The sequence below is a fragment of the Rhinatrema bivittatum genome, chromosome 5 (assembly GCF_901001135.1).
Source record: "Rhinatrema bivittatum chromosome 5, aRhiBiv1.1, whole genome shotgun sequence".
Taxonomy (NCBI): domain Eukaryota; kingdom Metazoa; phylum Chordata; class Amphibia; order Gymnophiona; family Rhinatrematidae; genus Rhinatrema; species Rhinatrema bivittatum.
This window is the reverse complement of record NC_042619.1, coordinates 233197051-233210093: the sequence shown is the minus strand read 5'-3', so window position 1 is coordinate 233210093 and position 13043 is coordinate 233197051. Positions and strand designations below refer to the sequence as shown.

At 46.7% G+C, this 13043-nt stretch overlaps 1 protein-coding gene across 4 annotated transcripts in view; it reads left to right on the top strand.

Annotated features, from left to right (window-relative positions):
• Positions 1–13043, top strand: part of DYRK1A (dual specificity tyrosine phosphorylation regulated kinase 1A) — a 696908-nt gene that overhangs the window by 393038 nt on the left and 290827 nt on the right. For 2 of the 4 annotated variants that reach the window (XM_029603455.1, XM_029603454.1), the window contains 2 exons: positions 1572–1698; positions 12250–12342. In XM_029603455.1, the coding sequence (XP_029459315.1) occupies positions 1681–1698; positions 12250–12342 (111 nt within the window). In that variant the 5' untranslated portion in view covers positions 1572–1680. The remainder of the gene's footprint in view (positions 1–1571; positions 1699–12249; positions 12343–13043) is intronic. The other 2 variants (XM_029603453.1, XM_029603452.1) reach the window with 1 other exon arrangement.

Below are 13043 nucleotides of genomic sequence, written 5' to 3'. Positions count from 1 at the left end.
CCCAGTTTGGTGGGACCTTTTTATGTTTACAAATGAGACTCTTCTTTTTTTTTAAAATTCTTTATCAATTTTTCAATTACAAAAATTCACATCATTTTTGTAATACAGAAAATATGGAATAACCAATTGTAATAATAAAGAAACAAAAAACTAAATCCTATCACTTTTACATCACCATCTTTTTCTTAATCAAAATATTTCCATTTACCCAAAAATCAATACTCAATGAGAAGACTCCTTGGAATTTAAAAGAGAGAATTACAGGAAACATAAATATACTAAAGTTAGAGAATGGCCTTTATACGCTACACAACAAAAAATTTCATATATTGGTGGGAGTCTATGTGGCTGGTTTTCTCAAATCAATAAAAGACTTTAATTGTTCAGGAGAAAAAAAGAATAAAGGTATCTGCCCTTTTCTTAAGCACACATTTACACGGGAATTTTAACATAAAAGAAAAACCTAAAGCAATCACTTCTTGGCGTAGGGCTAAAAAGCCTCTACGTCTTATTTGTGTAGCAGCAGCCAAATCAGGGTAGATTTTAACATTAGCATTCATATATGACACTGGAAAAGATCTAAAATATTTTCTCATTACAAATTGTAGGTCAGTTAAAGAGATAAAGGAGACCAGAAGCGTTGCTCTTTCCAGTACATCAATATCTGAACTTTCTATTATCTCAGTGAGATTCCCTTGCCAATTCTGGGCAAAAGCTGTAATTGCAGACTATGGAAGAAAATAGCATTTATTAATAGATGGAAGTTCTTCCTGGGATATCCCCAGTATTTCCCCCATAAATTTCTTTAAGGTAGTATATGGAGTCTCTCCATTCACTCTAGGGAAATTCAAAATGCGCAAATTCAATTGCCTTGACTTAGTTTCCAGAGTCTCAATCCTTTTCGCCAAAGTATCTCTATCTCTTACTGTGGCAAATTTGAACTCCAAATTTCCGGAATCCTTCTCTTCCAAAATATGAACTTTACCAGAAAGTACATTTATTTGATTTTGCATATGGGAAGTTATTGTGGTATTTTGTAATATTGAATGCTCCAATCTTGTATTAAAACCATTAAAGGTATTCACTATGCCAGCCATCATGTCCCACAGTGCGACGAGTTATGACCTGAGGGCGTTCGGGGATAACCAATGGGGCAAATTCGGGTAATCCTCCCGAGGGTTCTTCCCCGATTACCCCTGGTCCCAGCCCAGTACCTGATATTATTTCGCTATTCGGGGTCCCTGGATTGTTGGCAACCGTTGATCCCGCTTCTCCCGAAGCTGCAATTACCACTGTTCCCTCTGCAGACAAACCAGGAAAGAGTCCTCCGATAAGCGGTCAGGGCTGCAACACCACCTCAGCCCTCTGCGTCGGCGCTTGTCTCAGATCTGGGCTCAAGGATAACTCCTCCGTTGACTGAATCTAAGCTCTCTCTCCGACTAGTCCCGCGGTATCCTCGTTCCTCGGTTTGTTTGTTGTTGGGCTGAGGAAGTTCATAATTTCTTGTTGACCCATTACAGAAGGTAAGGAAACTGAGGGGAAAACACAAATTTTCCCCTTTCTTTTCACAGGCATTGTTATGAAGAAAAAGTAACTTTAGGGAGCTTCAAGAATCCTGACTTCCCGAGCTTCTTAATGTGCCGCCATCTTAGGAGCCCTCATCCTTGGTGAAAATCCCAAATGAGACTCTTCTGGAAGGTAAATGGCAATTTATTCAGTGACAAATGTTAGAATTGGATATCTTTGATTATATACATTTTACTGATACTGCTGATACAGCACCAGTACTTTTTTTGGGATTGCCTTAAGGCTGTCATCAGAGGTAGTTTAATATCCTGTTTCAGCTGTAGGAAAAACAGAAAGATTAATAAACACTTTTGTTGCAATCCATTAATCAGCTAGAACTTCTTCATAAACAAAATCCAACATCTAGGATTTCCTAGCGTGTAGCAGATGGACTCAGGACCAATGGGTATCGTGTACTCCTGATAGCAGTTGGAGACGGATCGATTTCTATCTGACGTCAGTCCTATTACATATACTCCTGCAGGAAGTTCAGCTCTTCAGTATTTTCTGTCTTCATAGCAGTTCGGGATTCTATGCACACTAGCACAGAGTTAGAGTAATTTTACCAAAGAAACCTTACCTGGACGATTGGCTGATCAGGGCAAAATCATAATAAAGAAAAATCTAAAAACATGGCTCTTTAAAAAAGCATTCACTAAAGAGTGTGGAGGGTAGAGAATGAAAGTACAAGGTAATGCAGATGAGAATGAATTTAATCAATCCTACTTTTAAGAAGTAATATATCAAAGCGATAGTAACTCAATAATATACCTGGACTTGACCAACATTACTCAAATAATGATTTTATTTATGAAATTGTTACCGAACTTTATTGGCACCTGTTAGAATGTAAGATATCCTACATCTACTTACCTTAGTCTATGTGCCTATTTGTAAACCGTTGCGATGGTATATAACTTAGCGATGGTATAGAAAAGTTTTTAAATAAATAAATAAATCCTCAGAGGAAATTCACCAGGTAACCAACTCTACTGGAGAGCCTCGGGTAGGTGGCAACACAAACAAGAGCTTTCTGCAACCCTCCCAATCTCTGGAATACCTGGGAGTCTGGTTCGACACCAAACTAGACAAGGTCATCCTAACACTGGCAAGGAGTTACAAACCCTGTTGAGCGAGCTTCATCCCACATTATGGGACTACCTCCAAGTCCTCTGCCTCATGGCGTCCACACTGGAAGTAGTGCCATGGGCAAGAGCTCACATGAGACGCCTACAGTGCTCCCTACTGTCATGATGAAACCTGCTGTCCCAGAACTACACGTTCGCCTCCAGCTCCCGAACAAAGTTCGGACCCAAGTACGATGGTGGCTACAAGAAGGCCATCTGAGCCAGGGAGTGAGGCTATCCTCACTGACCTGGATCCTGCTCACTACAGATGCCAGCCTACGAGGATGGGGAGCACACTGCCAAGAGCTGACCGCTCAGGGGCAATGGAGCAAAGAAGAGTCGGGATGGAACATCAACAGACTAGAAGCTCGGGCAGTCAGACTAGCCTACCTATGGTTTGGTCACAGACTACGGGGCAAATCAGTCAGTCATGTCGGACAACGCCACAACAGTAGCCTACATCAACCGTCAGGAAGGAACCAGAAGCCAACAGGTGGCTCTGGAAATAGACCCCCTAATGTCATGGGCGGAAGCGAACCTTCAAGAGATCTCGGCCGTCCACATCGCCGGGAAAGAGAACGTTGCTGCGGATTACCTCAGCAGAGAAAGTCTGGACCCAGGAGAATGGAGACTGTCGACCACAGTATTCCAATTGATAGTAAACTGTTGGGGAACACCAACCATGGACCTCCTGGCAAACCGGCCCAATGCCCAAGTGCCCAGCTTCTTCAGTCGCAGACGGGAACCTCAGTCCCAGGGAATCGATGCCCTGGTACAGACCTGGCCACAGGGGAACTCTATTATACGCCTTCCCACCGTGGCCCCTATTGGGCGGAATCATCTACAAAATAGAACATCACAAGGGACCAGTACTTCTAGTGGCCCAGGACTGGCCAAGAAGACCGTGGTACGCAGACATGTGAAGGCTGCTGACAAGGAGCCTCCTGCCGCTACTGCCACACAGGGACCTGCTCCAACAAGGTCCAATCCTCCACGAGGATCCAGCTCGATTCTCTCTTATGGTCTGGCCATTGAGAGGACTTGCCTGAGGAAGAACGGATACTCGGGGGCAGTAATTGACACCCTGCTCCGAGCACGCAAGTTCACCACATCCCTAACATACATAAGGATTTGAAGAGTATTCGAAGCCTGGTGTGAGGACCGCGACCTCATTCCACGCTCAGTCAAAATCCCTGCAATTTTGGAATTCCTGCAGAACGGCCTACAGAAGGGATTGTCTCTCAACTCCATCAAGGTACAGGTGGCCGCATTGTCATGTTACGGAACCAAGAGTGAGAGCGGCAGCCTAGCCTCTCACCCGGATGTCTCCCGCTTTCTTAAAGGAGTCAAGCAGATCCGACCACCTCTAAAGTGGCCGGTGCCTCTATGGAACCTCAACCTGGTTCTAGATTTCTTAGCAGGAGCCTCCTTCAGACCTCTTCGTGGCCTGTCTCTCTGACTATTAACATTGAAAACCGCCTTCCTGGAGGCAGTCTGTTCGACCCGTCGTGTCTCCGAGCTGCAAGCACTGTCCTGCCGGGAACCGTTCCTCAGACTCACTCTGGGAACCATCCAGTTACGCACGGTCCTCCCCAAAGTGGTTTCTCACTTCCATCTTAACCAAACCATCTCGCTACCATCGCCAGATGAGCATAAGAATTCGGAAGAGGTGCTGGGAAAGTGTGCTGTTTGAACTGAGGGAAAGTCAGGAACAAGCAGCTAAGAAAAAAAGTTTCTTGTGATGAAACTGGGTAGGGGGTTTTGGATTTTACAAGGTGGGTGTGTTAAAAGGAGGGCCATGAATCTTACTGGAGGTGGGGAAAAGTACACTACAGATCATAGTTGGAACTACAGACAATACATGGGAAGTGCTTGGTAGATATAAACAGGAATTTAGCTGACATGAGGAAGTGCCTGCAATCTAAGGTCCTGCAGTAAACACCCCTACCTTAGCTGAGTAGCATGGATTTAACATCACATCCATTGCCTTCCAATATACTTTGCATACAACACATACAGAAAGTAGCAGAGCTGCTCTGCCTATGTTTGAAAAAAAAAAAAACCCCCAACAAACTTTTATGAACAATCAGCTATTCTAAACTGATGTAAACAAATTGCTTCTTGGCCAGGCTAGGAGGTAGTGCAGGCGATCCTAAATTCTGTCTTCTTCAATCTGGACCTTCAGGATTACCACAAAAAAATACGCATGAGATTGATACAAGATCTATTTGCATACAGTGCATGTTCATTGTGGCAATCCTAAATATCCAACTAGAGTCTAATTCTTGAGAACCGAGTTTGGAGACCCTGGGGTAGAGGGATGGATCTTTTGGATGTTCTGGTGTTCAGTTCACTTGTTATCTACAAGATGATGACACTAAAATCACACTTAACATTTCTAGGTTTCAAACTCTTGTTTATTAAGTAACTGAGGGGACAGTTTTTAAAGTTGTCGAGCCTGCAAGCATATTTTCAAAGGGAAACTTTTCTATAGAGTTTCCCTTTGAAAATCTGTAGCCAATTAGTGCTGTAGCTACTTGGTACCCATAGACAAGTCAGCACCATAAAGGTTGCACAGAGATTTCAAATAAAATCTCCTTGTGTCCCTTCGGGACCTCCGACTTAATATTGCCATGATATATTAAGTCAGAGTGTGCACCGAAAAGCAGTTTTTACTGCTTTTCTCTGAACTTTCCCGGTGCCCGAAGAAATTAGCGCCTACCATTGGGTGGGCGCTAATTTCTGAAAGTAAAGGGGCGGATTTTAAGAGCCCTGCTCGCCTAAATCCGCCCAAAACCGGGCGGATTTAGGCGAGCAGGGCCCTGCGCGCCGGTGAGCCTATTTTACATAGGCCTACCGGCGCGCGCAGAGCCCCGGGACTCGCGTAAGTCCCGGGGTTTTCGGAGGGGGGCGTGTCGGGGGCGGGGCCGAGCGCCACACCGTTTTCGGGGCGTGTCGGCAGCGTTTTGGGGGCGGGCCCGGGGGCATGGTTACAGCCCGGGGCGGTCCGGGGGCGTGGCCGCGCCCTCTGTACCCGCCCCCAGGTCGCGTCCCGGCGCTCTAGGGGCCCGCTGGCGCGCGGGGGTTTACGTCTCCCTCCGGGAGGCGTAAATCCCCCGACAAAGGTAAGGGGGGGGTTTAGACAGGGCCGGGGGGGTGGGTTAGGTAGAGGAAGGGAGGGGAAGGTGAGGGGAGGGCGTTAGAGGATTCCCTCCAAGGCCGCTCCGATTTCGGAGCGGCCTTGGAGGGAACGGGGGTAGGCTGCGCGGCTCGGCGCGCGCCGGCTATACGTAATCGATAGCCTTGTGCGTGCCGATCCAGGATTTTAGCGGATACGCGCGACTACGCGCGTATCTACTAAAATCCCGCGTACTTTTGCTGGCGCCTGATGCGCCAGCAAAAGTACACGAACGCGCCGTGTTTGAAAATCTACCCCAAAATGTGCGGCTTGGCTGCACATTTTACTTTCTGAATTGCGCGCAAATACCTAATAGCGCCCTCAACATGCATTTGCATGTTGAGGGCGCTATTGGGTTTGGCTGGTTGGACGCACGTTTTCCGCCCCTTACTGAATAAGGGGTAAGGGAAAACGCGTGTCCAATGGCAGGTTAACAGTGTGCATGGACTGGGACTGTATCGGCCCGCAATAAGAGAGCGAGGAAAAGCCATCCGCTCGTCTCCGTGCAGTGGGCCGCCCCCCCCCCAATTGGAGGTTTTCTACGATTCTTTGCTGATCGATGACCTAGTATCCTCTCGGATGAGCGGGTTCTGTCCATCATATGGCAGGGGAATAGACTGAATATATTGGGTGTTCTGCCAGATTCTCCTCCGAACCCCCTTTGGAGGCCAACAGCATGTCAGGAGATTCTTTTGGCAGAGCTCTCTGCCTTAGTAACAGCCAGGGTGGTCAAGCCTTGTTCCATCAGGACAGTGGGGATGGGGTTTCTACTCCCGGTATTTTCTGATTCAAAAGAAAATTGAGGGTATCCGTCCTATCCTGGATCTGAGGGCCTTGAACAGATTTCTAAAAAGAGAAAGGTTCAGATGGTCTCTGGACACCCTGATTTCCCTCTTCAAAAAGAAGGGGGCTGGCTATGCTCCCTCAATTTAAAAGATGCCTACACCCACGTTGAGATCTTAGAAGTCACAGGAAATATCTCAGGTTTGTGGTGGATGAATGCCACTTTCAGTACAGGGTGCTACCATTCGGTCTGGCCTCCACAACTCGGGTCTTCACCAAGTATCTGTTTATGGTGGGGGCCCATCTGCGCAGGTTGGGAGTGCAGGTTTTCCCCTACTTTGGACCATTGGCTGTTCAAGAGCACCAGGTGGGGGTGACACATATTCCCTGCACTTGACCATCCGGGTGGTGGAGTCTATGGGGTTCATTATCAACTACCCGAAGTCTCATCTCAGCCTGTCACCTCAGCTGGACTTCCTCAGAGCCCAGCTGGACAAGACTCAGGCGAAGGCTTTTCTGCCCCACACCAGAGAGCTGAACTTGGTGTCCCTTGCGGGGGTAGTGCAGTGAAGTCAGTGGGCCTCCGTGAGGCAAATGTTGAGGCTGTTAGGGCACATGGCTACTACCATCCATGTTACTCCCTTTGTGCGCTTGCACATGCGCAGGGCCCAATAGACCCTGAGGTCCCAATGGCGTCAGGCCACCTAGAGCCTCCAGATTCGCATCCGGGTTACGCTGTATCTCTGGGATTTCTTGTCCTGGTGGGAACCTCTCCGATCTGAAGCGAGGGGTGTTGTTTCAATCTCCCCCTGATCAGATTGTCCTCACCACAGATGCTTCCATCCTGGGGTGAGGGTCCCGACTGGAAGGGCTTCACACCCAGGGAGTGTGGTCTGCCCAGGAAGCACAATGCCAAATCAACTTCCCGGAACTCCAGGCAATCAAGTACTCTCTCTGGGCTTTCGGAGATCAGCTGGCTGGTAAGGCAGTCCTGATCTAGACAGACAACCAGGTCATGATATGGTATATCAGTAAGCAGGGGAGCACGAGATTGTTCCTCCTGTGTCAGGAAGCGGTCCAGATCTGTTCCTGGGCCCTGTCCCAGGGGATGATGCTCTGAGCCATGTACCTGGCTGGAATGGACAATGTGAAAGTGGACTGATTGAGTCAAGCCTTCAAGCCTCACAAGTGGCTCCTGGACCAGGCGGTGGCAGATTGGATCTTTCATCTCTGCAGAAACCCAGACGTGGATCTGTTTGCATTCCCCTGCAACAGCAAGGTGGCTTAGTTCTGTTCCCTGTACCGGGTGGTTGGTGTTCCGGCCTCTGATGTCTTTGCCCGTAGGGCCAGGATTCTCTGTATGTGTTTCCTCTGCTTCCTCTAGTGATGAAGACTCTCTTGAAGTTTTGCCAGGACCAGGGGACTATGATCCTCTTAGCCCCTCATTGGCCAAGGCAGGTCTGGTTCCCACTCCTGTGGGATCTCTCCCTCCAGGAACCGATCAGCCTGGGGACTTCCCCAGACCTTATCACTCAGGATCAGGGCAGGCTGTGGCATCCCAACCTCCAGGCCCTTTGTCTCATGGCCTGGATATTGAGCGGTTGATTCTGCGGTCCCTTGACCTCTCAGATGATGTGTCTCGGGTCCTGGTGGCTTCCAGAAAGCCTTCCACTAGAAAGTCTTATGGGCTGAAGTGGAGGAGGTGTTTTCAGTGTGGTGCGAGGAGAAGGGACTGGATCTCTCTCTTTTTTTTTTTTGCTGCACTCATAAACTGTTTGATTACCTCTTCCACCTCTCAGGGGCTGGTTTGAAAACCAACTCAGGGTTTACTTGAGCACAATTGGAGCTTACTACAAGGTGTGAATGGTTCACCCATCTCCATGCAGCCTTTAGTGGAACGATGTGAGGCCTGATTCAGTTGAAATCTCCCCTGAAGCTTCCCGCTGTGTCTTGGGACCTCAGTGTGGTGTTGGTTCAGCTGTTGAAGGCTCCTTTTGGGCTGCTAAGCTCCTGTGACCTGAAATATCTGACCTGGAATGTCATGTTTTTGGTGGCAGTCACATCAGTGAGCTTCAGGCGTTAGTAACTTATCCTCCATGCATGAAGTTCTTTCATGACTGGGTGGTTCTCCACACCCACCCTAAGTTCCTGCCCAAGGTGGTGATGGAGTTTCATCTTAACCAGTCAGACGTCCTGCCTTCCATCTTTCCCAAGCCTCACTCACACCAAGGCGAGTGGGCCTTGCACGGTCTGGATTGTAAGAGGGCGTTAACCTTCTATCCGGAGCAGACAGAAGGTCATAGACCATCTACGCAGCTTTTTGTCTCTCTTGACAGGAACAGATTGGGAGTTACCGTTGGTAAGTAGACACTGTCCAGTTGGATAGCGGATTGCATCTCTTTCTGTTATACACAGGTGGGACTGCATCTTGATGGTCATGTCAAGGCTTATTCAGTCAGAGCCATGGCAACTTTGGTGGCCCACTTGCAGGCAGTTCCTATGGAGGAGATTTGCAAGGCAGTGACATAGAGTTCCCTCTACACATTCTCCTCCCACACTGTCTGAATAGGGATGGCCGACATGATAGTAGTTTTGGCCAATCCGTTCTCAGGAATCTTTTTCAGCTCTAGAACAAAACTCTTCCTGCCTAGGGTCTACGTTTTTCAGGTTCTGGCTGTCTCCCTCTGTTACCAACAGCACCAGTGTTGTTGTGCCCATTGGCACTTGGTTAGGTGTCTGTTGATCCCTTGTTTTCAGGAGCAGTAGCTAGGGATTCACCTATGTGTGAGAACTACCATCCTGCTTGTCCTAGGAGAAAGCAGAGTTGCTTCCCTGTAACAGGTGTTTTCCTAGATTAGCAGGATGTTAGTCCTCATGAAACCTGCCCGCCACCTCGTGGAGTTGGGTTTTTCCTATGTTTGTTCTTTTATTTTTTCATAATTCTGTTACGAGACTAAAGAGAGGACCCCTCGTAAACGTGTGGATTAAGGCATGCTGAGCCTGCTCAGTGTGCTAGTCAAAGTTCTAGAAACTTTAACAGAAGTTTTCTGTGCTGAGCTCATCTGATGATGTCACCTGTATGTTGATGTCACCCATATGTGAAGACTAACTTCCTGCTGTCCTAGGAGAACTCCTGTTACAGGTAAGCAGCTCTGCTTAATGCAGATGGTTGGTGCTAATGGCAAGGAAAAGGGGACAACTAGAGTCAGAGTAATGTGGGTAGCTACAACTGGATGAGCCAGTCTCTTTCTGCTAGCATATTTTGTTACTATATGAAGTGTATGAAAAGTTAAATTAGAGGTCATTTCTTGGTCTAATTTAGTAAAGAGAAAAGTTTTTTAAAATTTTGTTCTTTCCTTACTAACTGTTACTCCTGGGGGAATTCTGCACAAAAAAACTTAAAATTCTGGGCACAAAAACTTAAAATTCTGCAAACTTTATATTGGTCAAAATAACACAATTTACATGCCAGTCTTTAAGTAATTACATTTTAAATTAATACAGAAAAAAGTTATTACTTAAAGATGCAGAATTTTAAATATTTTGAGCAGAATTTCACTGTAAGAGTGTCCCCTCCACTCGCTCTCCCTACTCCCCTGGCTACTTTGCCCTCTCATGCTCCAGCTTCTCCACCTGCCTGTATCTCTCCCCTCCACCTCTAGGCTCAACCCCTTCCACTCTATTGCCAGTCCCGAAGTTTGACCCCGTTCCCAGTACTGCCCCTCACACAGGCTCCCCCTGTCCCTCCCTCTCTCACACATGCTCCCTCTCTCTAATACACATACACACACCCTCATACAGGCTCCCTTGCTCACACACACATCCCCTCATACAGGGCCCTCTTTCTTGCATACACACCCACACAAGCTCCCTTTCTCTCTCACATACATCCTCACACAGGCTACCTAAATCTCTATCTCACACACCCATTCAAACAGGCTCTGTCTCACACATACACACACACACACACACACACACACACACACACACACACACACACACACACTCTCCTTCACAGTCTCCTCATATAGGCTCCCTCTCTCTGAAACCCACACTCGAGCATCCCCCCCCCTGCTCTCTCACACCCTCCTGCTCTCATCCTCCCCTCCCCCCCCACACCCCCTCCCCTCATATAGGCTTCCTCTCTGAAAACCACACTCAAGCATCCCCCCCTCCCCCCGTTCTCTTACCTCCCATGCTCTCTCTCACACCCTCCTGCTCTCTTCCTCCCCCTCTCCTCTCTCACACGCGCACACACATTCTCACCGGGGCCTTCCATCTTTGCCACGAGCACGGCACATGGGGGCCTTCCATCTTTGCTGCAAACGGTGCGCCGGGGCCTTCATCTTCGCCGCGAATGGAGCATGTCCCACGGCACACGCAGGACGCGCGCCGTTCGCATGCCAGGGTCTCCTCTGCTATTTTCTGTGCAGAATTTGGCAATCCTGCGCAAGGGGGAGGGGGGGGGAATTCTGCACTCCGCAGTAGCTCAGAATTCCCCCAGGACTAAACCATAAGCAGTCTTTAAAACTCTTAAGGTTGCAATAAAGTCAGTGCTTGTAGGACACGTGTCAGCCCTTCTTACTTCACTTTTATGTTTGTTAGTTTAAAATTGCCCAAAATAAGAAGAGTTGAGGGAAGCCTGTGGCATCTGAACTTCTGTATTTCATTTTATATATATTTTTTAAGGTAAACATTTGAACAAAATCTGATAGTGTTGTTAAAACATCATTGGTTTGAAGATTTTGTCCTGTTTGTCCTGAGACTACATTTTCAGTACACTGAAGCAGACCTTAACACCTTAGTAAATAATCCCATAAAATACCGTGATCAAAGCAAAATGTTAAAGGGAGCAAATAGAAAAAGGATAGCATGTGTAAAAGAAAATACAGCAGCTGAGTATAATTATTGTGTATTTAGCTTATGCATTTTCATTGTAGTTGAAGGTGAGTTACATCAGTGTGCCTTCAGATCTGATCAGATGTGCCACAGAAAAGTCACAACTGTTTGATCCAGACCAGTACCTAGGCTCTTAAACATGTAGGAGTTTCTTTATATAAACATGAATAATACAGCTTGAGCCTTGGAGTGTGGTAATTAATGGGCAGCATTCAGAGCATGCATAACCGGCCCTCCTCATCTTCTCACTCTGAACTTCCTCTGAGTCTTTTGAGTCTCTTTCTTATCCCTAGACTGAGTGAGACAGGGAGGGGGTGCTCTGAGACTCATTCTGAGTGCTGGGAGCAGCATTAGAGATGGAACTCTGGAAGCCATTGTTAACTAACTGAGCTGGCTACCCACATAACACAGAATTCTCCCTTCTCCTGCACTTGTACATAGAAGGAACTGACCCATTGTGATGAGTTTGTGTGTCTTTGCTTTCTCTCTCCCTTCAATTAAAAAAGCCTTCTAGTTCTTCTTTTGGCCGAATGAATCCTCTCCATGTCTGAACTGCCTACTCATGAAGGTTGGTGTGCCACATAACATTTTTGTTAATATAGGGGTGTGCTTTAGGCTTGAAAAGTTTAGGATATACAGGTTTATTGGACTATTTCCTATATGTTTAAAGTGATGCCTGTTATTGAATTATTACAGAGGCGGATGCCCCAAACCTTCCGTGATCCAGCTACTGCACCCCTGAGAAAGCTCTCTGTTGACTTGATCAAAACCTACAAACATATTAATGAGGTAAGAATCATAAACAATGCAGTTAATCCACAATATTTTTGCAATTATACATATAGGTCACTTGCTTGATTATTTAGGTCCCAGGATTTTTATAAGTCTTAGAAACCTTTTAATTGTACATCTTGGTGACCAATAAATCATACCTGTGTTCTTTTTTTCAGTCAGAATTTTGTGTTTTAATTAAAAATTACGAGGCCAATATTCAAAACAGCACTTAGCTGGCTAAAATCTCAGTCAACTATGTCAGGGGTGGGGAATGGGCAGATCAGGGAGGAGTTGAGTTGGCCTGATAAGTTACCCAGCTAACTCGATATTCATAGTTAGCCAGCTGAATTATCTGGCCAACTCTGGTTGGGCTGTAGGGCTGTACTAAAGTTAGCTGGTTTAGCTTTATCTAGCTAACTTTAAGATAGGTATTTTTAGAGCCACAATTGCTCCACTGAATATACAGCGCTAGAACTGGCATAGCTGGACAGCAGCTGACTATGAATCTACACATGTTTATCATCCAAAACATTAGCTGTGGTACTGAGCGTAACTGATCTCAAATTCCTATAATATAAACAGTACAGAATCTGAACTATAGCTAAAGAAATCTATAACTTCTTCCCATTTCCAGTTTAACCTCTCTCCCTTTGATCCCCCAAAATTCTGCACCTAGACATCAACTAGATAAACATATATCCTAATCCCTACATACA